Consider the following 20,236-nt stretch of genomic DNA (forward strand, 5'->3'; position numbering starts at 1 on the left):
ATGTATGCATGTTTATTGCTTGAATTATTAATATACAATATCGTAACAGAAGGTTGTGTATTTTTATTAAAGCAAATGGTTGAATTAGCTCATAAAGAGCTCAAACCAATAAACATAAACATAAACAATGTTTATTGTGCACAAAAGAAAAATGGTAAAACAGTTTGTCCTTTAAAATTTGATTTTCTTTGATTCTTTCAAACACAAACTCGATTATCTGCATAGCTTTCTGAAATGATAATAACAATTATGAGATCTTAGATTCTTCATTAACTTGCATAAGAATGGAGAAATTTCTCCACCCCTCTAAAGCCCTATTATCTATAAAGACATTGATTCCTCCTTGACATAATTAAGCCATGTTAGGATGTTTTATTATTATTGTTGTTATTATCAATTAATACATATTGAAAACACATACCATATTCCTAACGTTTGGTATACAATGGTAGTCTTACTATCGATATATATTTATATATTTGTTAATGTATATTTTGCACCTATATATTATCTTCTATGCCATATATAATTGAATATAGTTTAGAACCTTTCAAAACACACACATACAACAAATAGATTAGGATTTATATTTCACATTATTGTTAAGGTCCAGTTGAAGTTTAATTGAATGTTCAAAATGTTTGGCACAAACCATCCTTTCTTCTCATTGCTTTACGTGACCAAGTGGTTGCTTCATGTATATATGACTCCATTTAGAATAATCCTTGTCCGTAGGAAAGAGGTCGTTTTGACATCAAGTTGGTCCATTTAATTCTTCATATATATCTAAATTGGAGGTCGATTGATATGATCACTTGCTGTCTATATAGACTATAAAGATATATAGATTCTCATTTTCATCTTCTTCTTTCCTCAGTACTCTTACGATGTTGGTAATAATTCCTATTTGAATGTTGAATTTTGGGGGCATTACATCCTAATACTTTCTTAAAAGAAAGATGAGATATATATTGCTTCTTTGCTTTTTTCTCTCCCTATATGATCTCCCAAACACTCATTTTCCATTTTTTTTTTAATTTCCAATTACCAATCCTTTAACACAAATTAAACTTTCCCGGTTCTTTTTTCTTTTTCTTTCAAATTCATTTATTTCAAACTTGTCCTCCACCAAAATATATCAAAATTAAATAGCCAATACGTTAAACATAACCAAATGCTAAGAGATTTTTTAAAATGAGATGTTTTTATAAGTAGCACTGTTGTGCTTTTTGTTCTCACTTCCTTTATTTAATTTCAAATTTGTTCTTCTGGATTGAGTTGATGGGCTTTTGGATTTGTTGAGATTTGGTCCTATTGTTTTCAATTCTGTTGGGGCTGCTGGTTTCGGTTCTTATGCGATTCGAGTTTGCTTTTGTGGTGTGGATTCTGCTCTTTAAAAAATTCTCCAGAAAGGAAAGTTGAAAGGAAGTTTCGTGTACTCGATCCATCGTATGTGATGAAGAAATATAGAATATAATTAACGAAGTTTTCTACTCAATGATTAGTAGAGAGAATAGAGATTATTGAAGATCAAATAATGCTTGATTGAACGATTGCATGGTGATGTCTGATTAATTGGGGAGTGTTTTCCTTTGTTGCTTCTATGACAAACATTAGTGATTGTTCTTCTAATTTTCATTTGTCAGTAAAATGTTATCAGTACATACAATATGTTGAGAATGTGTATAGATGTTAGTACTCTTTGTCATAACTTTTTAATAATGAATTATATCACCAGACAATATATAATCTCTTATCATGGGTCAAGGATCCCTCCAAACGTCGATATGTATCATTGAACTGGTTTAACCAATCGATAGTTATTTCTACTTATTGTTCAAGGATCCCTCCAAACGTCGATATGTATCATTGAACTGGTTTAACCAATCGATAGTTATTTCTACTTATTGTTCTCTCAGTTGTTGCATGCACATCGTCAGTTATTAACTCAAGCGTTTTGCTAAATGCATGCTGTTGACTTGACTGAGTCTTCCTTTTTTGAACCACACAATTAAATGATTCAAATCAATCATGTGAAAAATTAAATCTTATATACACAAGGAAAATTTTAATGTCTCTTTTACATCGATATATAAATACAAGATCAAAGGTGGTGTATAAATGTTCATTCCCCCATGATGACATGAACACCACACATTTTTATAACTACGTCTTTATACCATGGAGTAACCTCAAATGACACCGTAATTTTACCCAAAATACTTTGTGAGGAATTAATCTCAGAACTTAGTTGATTTAGATCAATAATCTTCAGTGACCTCCTGTCCATGATATCATCCGAATATGATTGGAAACGTGTATGAGGATCAAGTACTATCAGCCACATATACTCACCTGGTGATACTTTTCCAAACATCCCACTCCGTTCCTTCTGATTGGCATACACCTCTTCAGAACTCCATACTTGAATATCGTTGATAAAAACTTTACATTCAAGCTTCTGGAACCAATCATCATTCGTAACTTCAAATTTGACACAAGGAGCAAACAAAGGCTTCCATTTCCAACTTAGATAATCAGCTGGCAAAAAAAATGTTAATGAATCGCTCATGCTCTTGTACCTATACCAATCTGGAATATGACAATTCATTAATACCAGTTGTTTCAATTCTCCACCCTTACAATATTCCTGCACCATGAGATCAGTAAATAGTTATAAGTAATATATATTATATGAATGAAATTAAATACATGAGCTAGAGATAATGATGAAGTCATGGGAAAGAGATGGTACGCACCACAGAATCATCACAAGACATGAAATCAGCCAAGTTGTTAGGAAATCTAGCCAATGATATGCTCCCAGCAGCACTCATACAAATTACGCCTTCGGGAACCTTTGAAATTTCTTCAAGCAACTCACAATCCATCGTATAAAGATATTTTAGAGATTTAAAATTAATAATACATGACGGTAATCTACAAAAGTTGTTTTCGGACAAGTCCAACTCTTTCAATGAAGGGGCGACATAAACAATTGTTTCTAAGAAATCCAAATTTGTTATCTTGCAACCAACAATACGTAACTTGGTTAGGTAAAAAAGTGAGGAAGGTAAGGACGGATGATTTAAGAAAGGAAATGTTGAAAGATTAGAATCCAACACAGTTAAAGAAGTAAGATTGGTTAAACGATAAATTGTACTTGGAAGAGTTGTGAGCTCTTTGCAATAATAGAGGCTCAAATGTTTTAGGCTAGTAAGATATCCAATTGTTGGAGATAGCTGATATGTTACAGTACTGTACCCAATCGACAAATATTCTATAGACTTCATTTCTTCACTGAATTGGGGACACCATTCATCTATTCTACAATTTTTCATTGACAAAAACTTAAGAGATTTCAACTTGAGGCAGGATGGAAACTGCTCAAAGCCCTTAACACTACTAGAAAAATGAAGGGCGACAAGCTTACTGAGAGATCCAATTGATTCATGAACTTTTACTAAATTTTCACATCCTACAAGATTCAAGTATTTGAGGTTTATTGCAGTAGATAAATCTGGGATTTCCACCAAAAGATTGGAGTCACTAAGATTAATTTCCTTCAACCTTTCACAACTCTGCAATGAATATAAAGAAGAAAGTAACAATCAAATTTCAACATAGAAATTAAAAACAAATGCAATTATATTTATATTATATAAATACCATATATCCTTGACCAAAATGTTTGATGGAGCTATATGGCAATTTCAATTCAATAAGGTTCTCCATTGTGTAGGTTGTAGGCAAAGATGAAAAAGGAAATTGAGGCCAATTCATCCACCTTAAGCTACTGGGTAGATACTCAAGAGTAGAACTTTCTGAAGATGTGGCATTGCCAACTTCCAGTACTACCAAATTTTTCACTTTATCAAAAGCTCTTGAATCGATGTCCAACTTCGTAGGTTTAGGAAAATTTAGTTTTATGACTTTCACTGCTCTTGCTTCCTACAAAAGGTTACAAAATAAACATTTCAAGTTATTAATTTTCAAAATAATAAAACTTGTTCTCATGCTAAAGTTTGACCAATAATTTTTACCTTATTCCCATTTAAAACATCCATAGCATCATCTTTAATCAACAATCTTTTTCTTTTGTGAGATTTAGAAGTTTCTGAAAGATGAATTGTCCGACCCATTTGTTGTATTATGTTATGCATTTCAACTCTGTTGAATCTACCAATGGTAAGAAGTGATAGATTCATAAGTTTAGTTATTCCCTTTTCCAAACATAAACAACCACATGCTTCTAACATCATTTTAACTTTGCATATATCTTCTCGTACAAAGCAACAAGAAATATAGCAAAATATTTCTTTTACTTCATCTTCGAGTCCATCGTAACTTATTCGAAGAGAGTCTTGGATGTCCTTATCGAGGTAATGTTTTTCATATTCATCCAATATACGTTTAAAATTGGAGGGATCACCAATAGAATGAAGGAAGGAACCTAAAACTTCAAGAGCTAAGGGAAGGCCTTTACAATAATCTACGGCACGTTTTGAAAGTTCTAAATAAACATTTAAGGGATGACTATTCCTAAAACAATGCCAACTAAAGAGCTCAAGAGCTTCATCGTAATCCAATCCCCCAACATTTTGCATTTTATCAAATCCATGAGTAACAAGTAATTGCTTGTTTCTTGTTGTCGCAATCACCTTACTTCCATGTCCAAACCAATCATGTCCTCCCGCCAATGCCTGTAGTTGTTCACGCGTATCAACATCATCAAGAATCAAAAGAATCTTTTTTGAGTATAGTCGATTCCTTATGATAGTAATTCCTCTAGGAAGATTGCTAACTTTAATCGAATCATCCATTAGAATCTCACAAAGTAGCTCCTTTTGAAATTGAACAAGGCCTCCATATTGATTCGAAGCTTCTCTAATATTTGACAGAAAGCAACAACCTTCAAACTCATCAGCAATTTTATTGTATAAAGCTTTCGCTATAGTTGTCTTGCCCATACCTCCAACTCCATATAATCCAAACATGGTAATTCCATTAGACATAACATGTGGGAGTAAATTTCTAACTTGTATGTCAATTCCAACTGGATATTTAGCTACATCCAACTGCATCGTTGCACGATCTAATTTCTTCCAGACTTCTTGAACAATGTTCTGAATCAAATTAGCCTCGTCGCTGTCATTTAAGAAAAAAAACATACAATAAATTTTTGTTAGAAATATTCATTTGTTTCCTCAAATAATTCTCAAAATTAGAAGCCAGAAAATCAAAGCAACATTATAATAAACTCATCAGACAAAATCCAACCAAAAAATATGTTGGAAATTTGGAACCCAAAACACCAATGCCCATTTCATTTGCTCATCTCTGAACCCATAAGAATACTTAAAGCATGAGGAACCATTTGAATGGTTTGCATGAAGGTGGGTTATTAAGAAATAAGTTAATTGGTTATTGTGGATAATATGGTGGATTTCTTTATTAAAAGCAAAGATTGGAAGGAAGCCAAATCGGAAGACATCACCGTGAGCTTTTGCAAGAAACTTTTGCGTGGGTGTATGACTGTCAGAGAGTTCAACTTCTTTGTTGAAGAAATAAAAATTTTGTGGCTCGTAATTAGAGTGATATTTTTCTATTTTGAGTTGAGGACTACTCTTATTTTATTTCGAGTTATCGAGCTCCCATATCTGGATTCAAATAGCTTTTGTTGGGCTATTTGGAAGGAAATTTTGTAAACACCTGTTCGGTGTCATTCTCATTTTTTCTTTCGCTTTATTATTTATATAAATTATGATCCACCACTTATTTGGTTCTCAACTTGTAAAGAGATTGAGATATAATTTAGTTTTGTTCTACATCTACCTTATATCTAGCATATATTATTTCCAACAAAACATTGATCAGAATTAAGGACATGATAAATTAAATAAGATAATGGAAAATAACTTGATAACTATTTGATTTTTGGTAAGTAAACAAACACTACCTTTCGGCCATAAGTTTTATAATTTGCTATTCAAAATCATTATTTTTTCTTTTTAGAATTCAACTAGTAATTCAAGTTTTTGTTAATGAAAGTTGAAAACCATAATTGAAAAATTTTTTAAATGAAAAGTTAGACAATTTTGTTTTAACTGAAAGGACTACTACGTAGTTGTACCATCTGGAGAACAAATCTTGTTCAGGTAAGGCGATCAAACTGGACCTAAAAATAGTATCACTTCTTGATCTTTTTCGTTTTCTTTTTAGGTGTTGACCAATGTGCTCAAAGAATAGTAAGAATAGAATATGAAGAGCAAAAGAGTAGAAGGATATGTATATATATATATATATATATAAGAAAATACTCTCTTTGGAGAACCGGCCATCCAGACATATGGGAAACAGTAATGAGAGCCTCCTTCCATGCTTGCATCTTGTTGAAGAATCTAACTTCAAGTTTGGCAAATTCTTCTCCAAATCTTCCACTTTGTTTTCCTACTTCAGATGGATCCACCTTGTAGAAAATTGGTAAAACAACTTGTCCTCTCAACTTGTTACACATAATGATTTTCACCAATTCATTCAAACACCAACTCGAAGATGCATAACTTTCAGAAATTACAACGATGGAGATCTTGGACCCTTCAATAGCTTCCAAAAGAGATGCACAAATTTCTTCACCTCTTGAAAGCTTTTTATCTATAAAGACATTGATTCCTCTTTGACGCAAAGTCATATTAAGATGACTGGTGAAGTTGGATCGAGTATCTTCCCCTCGAAAACTTAAGAATACATCGAAACTCCATCTAAAACACGAGGAAGAAGATGATCCACCTGCTTGATTCATATTGAGGAATGGAAAAGTAGAATTAGAGAAGTCAATACCTTATTAATATAGTTGGTGCCTCTCTCTCTCTCTGTTCTTCTCTCATATTTTTTGGTGACTTCTTCTCTCTAACAACCCTCCTGATCTGTCTTTTTCTTATTGACTTTGAACAACGTTTCCCTCCAAAGTCTCTTGGTCTTTCTTTTCTCTAGCTAACTTAGTTTTAAATTTGAAGTGTTTTAATATCTAATAACATTTTAGGGGTCATTTCAAATGAGGCAGTGATTAAGTACTTCTATCTCTCCACTGTACAAAAATAAATTTTACACGGTGGGGGTGATGGAAAGCACATGAGTTAAGTGTATCCTACATGATCCCAAATTTCTTCTTCTTCAACTATTGTATAATAAACTCAAATATTCATAAAATATAATAAAATTTTAAATCCTATACGGGTTTATTTCTTGATAGAATCTAAAAATTTTACTATTTTTTTTAGATATTTTTAGAATCTTTATGTCATTTAGGTTAATTTACATGATTTAAATTTTAGAGAATTTTCAAAAAAAATATATAACAAATCGACTAAATATTTACACAGACCTACAATAGAAAATACCAAAAGTGCTCCAGTCAACATGCCATTAGATTTGGCTACACAGTTACACAATTTTTTTCAACCATGGTTTAGATTTGGCTATTCAAATTTAAACGATTTTTTTTCAAGATTGTTTTGTTTTTTTTTTTTAAATCATTTAGATTTGGCTATACCCACATCTAAATCCTATATTCCAACGATTTTTTTTCAAGATCTTTTATATTTGGTATAGGATCTTGAACCAAATAACACTCTAAAAATGATACGATATTTATGAATATTGATCGAAAACAAACATCATGATTTCAAAAAATATATGTAAAAGAAAAATTACAGAAGAAAGAATATAGAAAAAAAATATGAAAAAGAAGAATAAACGTGAAATATTTTTTAAAAAAATTGGCTTCATAGACATTTTGATTTTTTTAAATATGCCGTAAATATTTTAATGTTTTATTATATTTATGAAAATTAACCTTAAATTTTATTTAATAGTTTTACTTAAATATGGGTTTTAATTATTTTCTTTGGAAGGAGATGAGTTGTTTTGTTAAATATGCCGTAAATATTGGTTTTAAATATCTAAAACTTGCTTATATATTTAGAATTTTTTATAATTATGTAATTAATATTACTTAATTTAGATATTACAATAGTTTTCATATTTATATGGTTTTACGTTACAAGTTGTTTGAACTTTTAAATTTGTGTCTAAAAAATGTCCAAAGTTTTAGTCAAATTTCTAATTTGTCTACAAACTTTTAATTCTAACTTAACCTTAAATTTTAAAATTAGTAAGTAAATAGATATTGCATTAATTAATTTAAGAATTAAGAATCTAGGAATGGATCACCACGCGGATTTGTTCCCCTCAATAGGGAATCCATGCCTCCATCCCCACGGGCCGAGGCAGGGATATGAGGTTAAATACCCTCAAGGGGATGGGAACGAGGTTAATAGATCATGACCCGGTTGTCAATCTTAGTTCATATGTATAAAAAATAGTATTCCTTATATGAATTTTTTTACTCTGTCACTAATTTCAAAAGATCGTGTTTCAATCTCCCATGTGTTGTTTTTTGAAACAATTAACACAAACAGAGATCAGAGAAAGTTTACAAGTAGTACGTACAACAAATATGAATTTAGAATCTCTTGATAAATCAACAAATGCGCATATTACGAACCTGAAATATGTTGATAATCAAATTGATTGAACTTTACTTTTAATAAGTTAAATTAACAAATAATAATTGTTATTGATATAGTTCACATTGTTAACATCACTGTCTTTTTCAACACAAATCATCAAGTGACCATTATATTATGTTATATAAAGCCATCATATGAAGAAACAATAGCCCATTATGATGGATCCATCAAGCCCACCTCTTAATTAAATCACTAGGACAAAAAAAGATAAGAGGGACATGGACATATGCATGCCTTCAAATAAAATTCATAATTTATTTCTAAATCATACATTTGATCTTTCATTTTACATATGGTAAAAAGAAATGATAGATAAACCGACCTAAAGATCGTATCAATTAGATAAGAGTTTGTTACAAATTTGATTAAAAAGATTAAGTTAAACTTTTCAAAACCAAATAATTGAATGAATATTGTCACATCACATGGATTTTTTTTGTGTTTGATAGAATGGAAGAGGATGACTCAAAACAAAAATTAAAATACAACGAAAACCCTTTATCACTACAAAATCTAAAAGTAACATCTAAAGACTATTCCTCTACAAGCCATTATTCGACATATCAATTTCAACACTTCTACCAATGTTTGCAAGATTAGCGGCCATGCCAGATGATATCAATCATCACTACTTATTAGTTATATGGTGCACAAGACCCATCATTATGTGACAAACCCACTTTGTAGTGATATCTGGTTTATCTTAGTATAGTTATTTAATTGTAATTACTAACTAATGTGTATAATATCACACATCTAAGTTATTCAATTATATATATTCCTCCTGTTTCGTAACATTTAATTTCTTTTTTGTTTTTTAACGTTGGTTTTTTATGTTTCTTGTTTTATAGAGGGAGAAGTTGTTTAAGTAATGAATATTCAAATTGTTATCTATATATATATAATTTTAGTGATATTTGTATGTGTTTGCATTTCATCAGTTAAACAAAGAATATTAGTATATCAATTATCTTCTACTAGCAAAAAAAAAAATTGAAAATTCATGTTTAAATGATAAAATGGTTGAAAATAAAATATTTTTAAATACAACAAAATAACATAGTGTATTACGGAAAGATTTTGATAAAATCTCACCAACTAAATATATATTAGTGTTGATTAATGATAAATATAATAGTCTATCTATCCATATCTATCAATGTTTTAAAACAACGGTCGTAAACAAATAACAATCACATAAAGAATTAAGAGAGTCTTCCAAAAACAAATTGTTAAAAAATATATATTATACAAGAATAGAAATTGAAAAGGAAGAAGAAAAAAGAAACATTATGAAGGAGGTAGGTGCCTAAATTTAAATGTATAGGCACATAATTAAATTGCACAAATAAAAAACCAATGGGCTGATTTAGAAGCATTATTGTAATCAAAAGCATTAATTCTAAATAAAAAAGCCAATCCCTTCCAATCAATTGTCCCTCATTTAGGTAACATATATATATATATATATAGTAATTAATTTCTTTTTTTTTCCTTCAATATTTTAATAGCATACTTTATATACTTGAAAAGTTGAACATCTCATGCCCTCATCATACAAAATCTATAAAACAAACAAAACCATTTAGATTTTACTCACACAAAAACCATCATTTACATAATCAAGTTTTTCCTTTATATATATATATATATATATATTACATGACAATGAAAAAAAACATTTTATTAGTTACTAATTCATAATTGCTTCTTAAACTATACGCTTTACTCACGTACTTTTCACATTTGGATTGTTTTCATTATCATTAAAATTAAATAGGTAATTATCTACATCGTTTCATTCAGGGTGTTACTATAACATAAGAAACAATTTGTTGTTTCTCGTTCGAATATAGGTTCTGAATTTTGTACATTTGTTGACGTAGCTACTATGGCTTGGTTTGCTCCTAAAAAAACTAAGTAATAAATATCCCTACAGTGAAAAGCATGTTTAAATTAATCACTTTTTCTTGGAAAATAATTTTTGACTATTAACAAAAATGACTTTATATATCTATTTAATATTGATGATAAAGAAAACAATGGAAAATGTTTTTGTAGATAAAGAGACATTCTCAAAAACCCAATTATGAACTTCCACACTCTTCCATCATCATTAAGATCGAAACAATATAGTAATCAATCTCTTTCTTCCCTTTCAATATATTAATGGTTCTTTTTTTGAGGTGTTATGGAGCATTTGTCATTCCATGCATGGTTTTATGACTTTATCTCTCTCACCTTTCACTTTTCACTTTTCTTTTTCTTTCTTTCTTTCCTTTTTTTCTTTTTTTTTTCTTTTTTTTTTTTTGACAGGAAAAAGACATTATATATCTTCATTTATATGTCCTATTTTTAATGAAACTTTTGGCATGTTTGTAAAGAGCAAAACATAATCTATGAAACTCTCTTTTGTATTCTTCTTTGTATTAAGAAACATAAAAGTCTCATCATTTTGCGTATTTATATGTATGTATTCTCTTAAAATAATGTAAATTTTATATCAAGAAAAAAAAAATAGGGTTTTCAAATGATATGAGAGAGATAGAGATGTGGGAATCTTTCAACCTATATTTCTTCTTCACTATAAAACAATAAGATGAAGACAAATATATAGAAGAAGAGGTAAAAAGTGGAATCTTCACTAATATATATATATATATATGAACCCTAATAGGTTTTTTTGAGAATTGAGGTTGTCTTCTTCTTCTATGAAAGACTAATAACCTTTTCTCAAAATTTCATGCTGAAATGTCCCACCATGAAAATTGTTTAAATGAAAAAAATTCATCATTTTCCTCTTTGCCATTTATCACATGGCACATACAACAAAAAGTTGTATAATAAGTACCAAAAAAAAAAATTATGGTAGGTTTAGATGTCGAATTTTCTTAACGGATGATCCTTTTACAAATTTTGTTTTGATAATGATTTTTCTTTTAGTTGTATGTTTGTTTATAAACTATAATCTTGTTTAACATGATGATTTGAAGAGACCGTGAAATCTTACATAAGTTCTTAAAGTTAGAATTTTCATGTGGCATGTTTTTTTAATTAAATTGAGTAATGATTCTTATTAAACGTTTTTTTTTAAATCCAACTAAATCACGGTTAACTAAAGGGGTTAATTAATTAATCCAGTGGTATTAATTGATATGAATTTTTTTTCTTTAAAATCATTGGTTCCATCTTTCACATCTTGCCAAGCTATTATACTAAAGAATATATAGAAAGTTGACAACCACTCATTTATCTTTTAAAAAATATCAACTAGGTTGTTTATAAAAAGAAAATTAAAATTTTATGTTTTTTTTTTTTTTTTTTTGTCTAGTATCAACATTGATTCTCTTAACTACTAAAATTATTTAATAAAATTTTAGATGTTTCTATTTATTCTCTAATGGGTTTCTATTTAATATAAAAATAAGTTGTCATTGGTATAAAGTATAGTTTTGCATCCCTCATTTAACAAATATTTGAATGGGTTTCAATTACAACCAAATTTTTACTAAATAAAATTTACCAAAAGATTATAAAAAAATTCAAGAAAAATCAACGTACATTAAAAAAAAAACATTTTCACATTTATAGATTCGAAACTATATCGGTAAAAGAAGGCATAAAACTTGAAAAGCATATATATTTTTAACGAAACAAAGTTTGTTATATACGTACTATCATACCCGCCATCTAAAATTTATATATTAAAATTAAATTTCAAGAGTCGTCGTTTCTAAAACGAATTTCAAAGTATATAAGTAATTTAACTTTTAAAGCCTAAAAACGTAACCGAAACATATTAACCGGATTGAAAGCAAAGTACTCATTTAACCGAAAGAGGTTGTAAATGTAAAAGGGCTAATGTTTTGAGTCATTTCTTGAAACACATTGTGAAAAGTTGATTGTTCACTTGACCATTTATAACATTGTCTTTATTCCCATTGATTCTCTTCTCATAAATACACACAATATTTACCAACTCTCTCTTTCTCCTTCTTCTTACCCTCTTTTTTCTTTCTTCTTTTGTTCAATTTAATTGCTTCTTTTTTAATTACTTCAACCACCCAACTCCTTTTGCTAATTATCTCCATGGAAGTTAAATTTTGTTGTTTTGTTTTTCAATTCATAAAATGGAAGTAAGAAATATATATTTTAGAGCTTTGTTTGAGTTGCACTTTTTTCTTATTAAAATATTATATTTAAAAACATTACTTAAATTTGAGAAGCATCAAATTGTACGTATATAAGCATCAAATCGATGATTCAATCTCCGACATGTTAAATTAAAAAATAAATTTTTTTCTTCTCAAATGTTTGATATATGAAATAAAACTAACATTTAATTTACTTTTTTAAACCATTGCCCCTTATTTTTTTAAATAAAAAAATATATATACTAGTCACGTAATTATCCAATGACAAATTTGTATATGTTTTATTAATTATTACACGAAGATAAATACAACTCAAAATCTATCAAAATATCATTATCCAAATAATTGTATTTGGACCTTTTTCAAGTTTTTATATATTTATTCTTTTGGAATTAAGCCTCTCAAGTTATTCAATCACATCTCAATAACAAGACTCTAAAACTTGATCGAAAGATCAATTCAACTAAAGTTCAAATCTTACAAATTTGCCAACTTTTTTCATTACCCATCCTTTTATCAATGCCAATGATTCTAAGAAATCAGAATCCCTACATAAGAAAAAGTGCTTTTTAGACCTGTCCTTTTGAATCTTCAATAATAAAGAAAACAGAGCCTTCAAATTTCAATTCAATTGTCCTTTTTTTTCTCTTCTCAAGTATGGAGACTTCAAGGAAAAAAGAAAAAAAAGAAAGAAAAAAAAAAAAAAGAGAGAGTTTATCACTTCTAAAGCTGCCCATCCATACAAGGACAACTTTCTGCTGCCAAAATCATCTTTCAAACCTCTGGTTTTGTGAGATCTTCCTAAAGTCATTGATGAACACACAAATCTGTAGTTGGTGCTTCCTTTTCCTCACTTTTTTTTTAAATTATGAAATCTCTTAACAGAGTATTCAAGGAAAAGAAGTGTGTTATAAAATAAAACTCTCTAAGACTAAAGATATCTATTTGATAACTACTTTTTTCTTTTTGTCATAGACATAGCTAACATTATAATTAAATCTATGTTTCGATTATCTTTGTTTGCTTTTTCTATTCCCTTTAACACTTTTCTTTTTTCCCCTTTTAAATGATAGATCAGAAAAGCAAAAGATTGGATTTCTCTAAAGAAAAAAAAAATTCTCCTTTTGTTTATCTGTCAAAATAAGAACAACAAACAAATTCCTAGAGCAGAAAATGAAAAGAGAAATCAGGAAAAGAAAGGGAAAACAAAAAAGAGATAAATTGTACAAAATTCAACATAGAGATTACATTAGTTAGAAACAAGATGATATTACAACCTACAAGGCAAAGAAAACGATGTTAACCCCATAAATTTGAAGGAAAAAATTTTCAGTTCATAAGTGAATCTTCTTCTATTCTACTAAGCAACTGATGCAGGGCGGAAGCAATTTCATCAACAGAACTCAGCTTGCAATCATCTTCGACCTACAACAAAATTCCAAACCAAAAGAAAAAAAGTTTTCAAATGAAAAACATCTAAACACAAAGACCCATTTCAAAAAATGAAGAAAAAAACAAACCTTGACACTGAGACAATAAAGAACAATTTGGTTGATAGTTGAAATATTGAGATGAAGAACAGAAAGGGAAAGAGAATGCAAGCCAGCAACAATTTTCAAGATTTGTTTTGGTCTTCTCTTTGATCTTATTTTCAAATTTGCATGATTTTCTACCATTGTTACTTCAATATCAGCAACTGTGGAAGAACATTGAGTTTCATTTTCACTCACTAAAGAACAACCTTCCATTGCTTTGAATTGAGGGAAACTGAAGAACTCTGTGAAAGGGATTTTTGAATTTGAATTTGAATTTGAATTACAACACCCTTCAGCTGAATTATTAATCTTCCCTTTTGTTTCTACTGTGGATAGAACTTGAACTTGTTGTTCCAACTCCTTCACAAAATTAATCGCTCCCCCAATAATTGAAGCTTGATCCCCCTGTCGAAATAACGTCAAATCATCGATCAACCCAAAAATCTTTAGGCTCAAGCAAAAAAATGGCATTGCAGGCCCTAAGAATAAAGTCAATGCCAAAAGTTTAAGGTGACGGGTAAAGATAAATTTAGTCATCTTCCTTCGTCAACAATAACTCAACCTAAACTTACCCATCAACTCAGAAATATACTTAAGCTTATGGATTATAGTAAATTTAGCAACGCCAATACGTCAACAATAACTCAACTCAACGTAAACTGATGGGTATGGTAAATTTAGTTATAACAAAACAGAACCAACAATTCTAATACAATGTTAAATTATCGGTTAACTCAAGAACTCAAAACTGATGAGTTGCAATAGTGATACGAAACTCGAAAAGCCCGTTTAACTTTTTGTTGGAAAGAAAGGAAAATGAAAAAGAAAATGGGAGAAATGAGGGAGGTACCCTTTGAACATAAGACTCTGGCATTAAGGAACGAAGAACAGAAAGATATTCATTCATCTGTTTTCTTCGATTTCGTTCAACAGCGATGTGAGTCATTCTTTGATTTTCGATTTCCTCTTTGTTCTTGCGTGATTTAGGTCTTCGTTTCCTTGGACGAATTGGGTGCGGAGTAATTGATTCAGCCTCTAATGGCGGCTTCAGCAACCCATTTCTGGAATCAGCAGCTTCAGGGGAAGGGTTAGGAACAAAAACAGAGGAAGATGAGTTCCAATCTTCAAATGGGAAATTTTCTGTTTGGTTCTCGGGAAAATCATGAGGGATCTCTGGATATTCAAAGCCTCCATTAGCCCAAATTCCTCCTCCAAGTAAAGAGTAAAGATCTTTGCTTCCATTGTAACATAATGGATCTTGAGAAAAAACCACAGCCTCTAATGCCATTTTCTTAAAGAAATAAAAATGATGAACCAAAATCAATGATTATTTTTTAAGGAAACCCATTTGAAAAAAGAGGAGAAAAGGGAAGAAAAAATGGTGGTTTTGGGGATTGGGAGCAGAAAAAATGGGGTTTTTAAAGGGCTTTGTGATGGGCGATGGGGGAAGAAAGCAAATCTACAGAATATTGCACGTGAAGGAGCAAAAGGAAAATTTAGAACAAAAGAAAAAGGGGAAAATAAATCAATAAATCAATAAATCAATAAATCAATAAATCAATAAATATATATATTTATATATTTTATAAATAAATAAATAAAATTGGGACAAAATAAGACATAAACAGAACAATATTTCATATCAATATGTTTTCCTTTCACATGTGGCTTTCAATACAAAGAAACATACATATCTAATTCTTGAGACCCACAAGTCATTTCATTGGAATTTTTTCGAAAATGATGCTAAATTTATAAATAAATAAAGACCTTTGGCTTTGATAAACTAAAATTGTGTATATGAGTTTTTAATTTGAATGATTGTGATTTTTAGTGATGGAATAGTGTTTGTACATCTTTTATGTGTTAAATTTGTTTCCTACTTTTAGTTGCAATTTGATTATTGTTATGTCACACTCATTTGTTAGTTTCTTTTGTTTAATGGTTTTAATCTAATTATCTTTTAACGAGTGAGTGTACAAGATTGTCAAGTTCTAGTGAAATTTAAGATATGTGCTCTTCAAACATAAATTGTAATTATATTTATATTATTTATGATTTTCACGTTAAGATTTAGATTAGTGTTGAACGTTTCAAGTTTAGGAGGGGGTATGAATTAGTTGATATCACATCTGAGTAAAAGGGATTCTAAGGGCATGAAAGTGAAGTTAAGAATGATCGACTTAAATTAAAAGAACTCTTACTCCCTATACAATCAAGGTGTGCGTTTCTTTTTCAATCGCTCAATCATAGAAACTTCAAGGTTAAACATGCTTAGTTTGAAGCAATTCTATGTTGGGTGATGTTTTGAAAATTCTTATAGGATGCAGGTGAGAGTGAGAATAAAGCAATGCTAAAATAGTCATTGTTGGTTTGTGGAAACAATTTTTTTTCACTCTAATAAACCTTAAGACAAGCAAGGATGGGGTAGAGAAATGTCGAAGCCATCAGTTGTCGAATCTGAATCTTGAATCCCAACTCGAGGCGTTACAAGTGCATTATACATACTTTATTTAACTCTTCTCTCACCTCTAGATATGCGATCTGATATTTTCTCTTTAGTAATAAATTGCTTTCTTTTGTCTATTTGTGAACAAAACAAATATGTTGTTAGTGAACAACATAAATCTCTACGTCGGTTGTCTAGCTATATTTTACTTTTATAGATGGGAATAGAATTGTTTTGTTAATGTAGTTTTTCATTTTTCAAATCTAGTTTTTAAGAGTTGTGATACACACGTTGACGTTGATGTATATTTTAAGCGGTTTTTATCATAAGATCTTTGTAAAATATTTTCAAAGTATATTTTTAAAAAGTACTTATGAAAAGAGTACAAATAAAAATATTTTTTTCTCTAGTCAATTCAAACAAACTCATGTTCACAACTTTACGTGATTTGGTAAAAAATAAAATGGTTTGTTTTTCCCAAACAATTTTTATAGAAATAACTAAAAATCGGTGTAGTTTTTTTCCTCTCTCAATTCTCGTACAAAGAGAAATAAAACTAGCAATTAAACTATTGTAACGTTGCTCAATTTTGCTTTAAAAAACGAGGTTAAATTTTGAATTTTTTTTCTTAACGTAACAAAAAGGGAAAAGAGTTGTATTCTAATTAATGTTAATAAAAATGGTCGAACAAGATTTGTTAACTCAATAACAAAAATAGAAAAATTAAGTGGCATAAGATCACTTAATTACTTTAATCTAAGTGAATGCTATCATACATTCCTTTCATTAACAAAGATACACGTATTAATAAGTACCAAAACTCATTATCCATATACATCTATTATACAATGAAAGAATGTTGGATCCATTGGACTTTTTCATACATAATAATGATAATAATTAGAAGAACAAAGGAGAAGAATAGAGATCTCATAATTGAATGAATGAATGAATGAATTAAATGGGAATAAAAATGGAAACTTTTGGGAGTTATAATAGTGGGATGGAGAATATTTTGGATAGTGAAAGAGAGGTGGGAAAGTTATTAGGTACCCAACATCATAATTAATTTATGACATTTCTTTTGTGACTAAATGTTTTTAAATTACTAAAGTGAAGTGTCATTCAATTGATAAATGAGAAAGCTATATCTCTCCCAAAATAAAAGCAATTAATTTCTTGTCAACAAGAACAAAAATTTGAATGGATGAGTTTATCAAATTGCTTCCCCTTTAGACAAAAAGAAAAGTAATAATTGATTCATGATTATATAATTTCTCGATAAACGATCCTATATCTTTTTTATAACATTCTCAATTTCAAAATCTAACTAAAAAGATTAAATATTTGAATCTCTATCTTTACAATTGGCTTTGCTAACTATTTAAATAACAATAATAATAATAATATTGTTATATTATTGTTATTTAAGAAGTCTGTCTATATTTGTAATATTAGTTTGCTTACAAAATTTGATATAGATATATGATTCACTATAGATGGAAAAGAAGAATCCAAGATTGTTATCACATATTTGTTGTTGAATATTTTATATATGACAAAAATGACATTAAATAAAATTTCAATGCATGATCGAAGACAAAAAAATGATAATAATTAAAAATTTTAGCTTTTCATTTTTTAGTAATAATTTTACAGATATAGACAAAGGAAAATCGTTGATATAGAAACAAATTATATACTAATTAACAATAAAATGTTGCTTGACTTTTATTTATCATACCCATTTTACGGTTCATATTCTTTTATAAAAAGATTTGGAGTCGAAGGGTCGGTAAACAAACCAATCATATTGTTTATAAAAGGTCGAAGGATCTTAACTATAAACATAAATCCAAACTTTGAAACTACCATAATAATTCTTTAAAGTCGTGACCTAAAACCATTTCCAGTTGTCAAAAATTAGATGAATCATGCTAGGAAATGGTAAGAATGTGTCATTATAGTTGAAATGTTTCTACGTGCATCTACTTATGTCTCTTATCTCTAGTCTATTGTTAAAAAGAATTATAAACATTAGACCCATATCTAAGATTCTTTATTTTGTTATTCAACTTTCTACTCATGTTTTAAAAAACCAAGTCAAGATTTTGAAAAGTACGAAAAGAAAAAGACTTTTTATAAAGAAAAACTTGTATGAAATAATTCAAGTGTAAGAAATTTAGTAGAAAATTTTAGAGAAAAAACAAAATGATTCAAAAATAAAAAGATAAAATAATTATCAAACGAACATTACAATAATTTTTTTTTCCGAAGGAGAAAATCATCCGAAAATAATATTAAAGCTGTCGAGAAATTTGATTATATACGATTTATCTATCGTCAGCACAGGTGTCGATAGAATCTCATCGAGAAAACTTTTTTTTCAATAGAACAAAACATTATGGTCGAAAATGAACAAAACGTCGTAATCGGAAACAAAGCCTAGCTAAATAATCCCTATTCTTCAAAGGCATGTATATATAAAACTAAACACATTTCAGATAATTACAAAATTTCGTAACATGCTACTATAAATAAACATACACCAAAATACACACTCACCTCTCTACCACTCATAAAATACACACACAGTCATACATACAGTAACTAATCAACCTTTCAAACTCCTAAACGGACAATGTTCATAGCATAAGGAATAAGAAATTAATAGGAATTAGAGGGAAGTTTGTTTGGTCCAAAAGAGTTCGTAGATTAAAAAATTTATTTGGTAATTATCATTTGAAACGACAATAAATAATAGAATTCAAGCCATTAAAACAGTAAACAACTCTCAAACTTCACCATTTCACCTCTTGCTACAAACACTACTAACTCAATTAAAGTTTAGGGTTTGTGTTCAATTTGAAGAGCGTGAATTACCAAACATTTTTAATGTTCACCGACACATATATAAATAAATTCGTAACAAGTTTAAATAATATGTTATGATGGACCACAAGAGTTCACAAACTCTCAAAATTGGACTCACACCTCTAATTTCTAACCATAAAAGAGTTTAGGGTTTTAGAATCGTTTAGAAAAGCGTGAACCAAACAATCCCAATACAAAGTCATAAGAAAGGGTTGAATAAGAACGAGAGAGAGAGAGAAGAGAGTAATGGGTGATGGGATGATAGTGATATAGAAATAATACAATGGGGTAGGGGAGAGAGAGAGAGAGAGTGATATGTAAGAATGGTAAAAGACTGACATTTTGCTTACACAGTTTCTGAAAGATAGACTGCCCATTTGCTTAAAACAAAGCTCTTACTTTTGCATTTCTACACACAAACAGAGAAGAAAGAAAAGAGGTTTAAGAGAAGAAGGCTTTTTGAGTTTCTATGAAATCAGACACCCACAAAAGTTTCATAGCTTTTAGCCTACCATTTGTCAGAACCCCCCCTTGTGTCATCTTTTCAGCTACCACAAATCCTATCCATAATATTATTATCATTCATTTCAATTTTTTCAACTCCATCTCATCAAATCACAATAACAAAAGAAA

At 29.4% G+C, this 20,236-nt stretch overlaps 2 protein-coding genes across 2 annotated transcripts; both read right to left on the reverse strand.

Annotated features, from left to right (window-relative positions):
* Positions 1–2,032: 2,032 nt before the first annotated feature.
* Positions 2,033–6,920, reverse strand: LOC101213745 (TMV resistance protein N). The gene is made up of 5 exons (XM_011651805.2): positions 6,321–6,920; positions 4,044–5,148; positions 3,670–3,951; positions 2,760–3,581; positions 2,033–2,650 (listed from the first exon to the last, which is right to left on the reverse strand). Exons 1-5 carry the CDS (start codon positions 6,800–6,802, stop codon positions 2,126–2,128), a joined length of 3,216 nt encoding a protein of 1,071 aa, XP_011650107.2. The 5' UTR covers positions 6,803–6,920; the 3' UTR covers positions 2,033–2,125.
* Positions 6,921–13,850: 6,930 nt separating this feature from the next.
* Positions 13,851–15,684, reverse strand: LOC101212782 (transcription factor bHLH94). The gene is made up of 3 exons (XM_004139143.3): positions 15,131–15,684; positions 14,266–14,685; positions 13,851–14,170 (listed from the first exon to the last, which is right to left on the reverse strand). Exons 1-3 carry the CDS (start codon positions 15,566–15,568, stop codon positions 14,075–14,077), a joined length of 954 nt encoding a protein of 317 aa, XP_004139191.1. The 5' UTR covers positions 15,569–15,684; the 3' UTR covers positions 13,851–14,074.
* Positions 15,685–20,236: the final 4,552 nt, after the last annotated feature.

Source organism: Cucumis sativus, chromosome 2 (assembly GCF_000004075.3).
Source record: "Cucumis sativus cultivar 9930 chromosome 2, Cucumber_9930_V3, whole genome shotgun sequence".
NCBI classification, from domain to species: domain Eukaryota; kingdom Viridiplantae; phylum Streptophyta; class Magnoliopsida; order Cucurbitales; family Cucurbitaceae; genus Cucumis; species Cucumis sativus.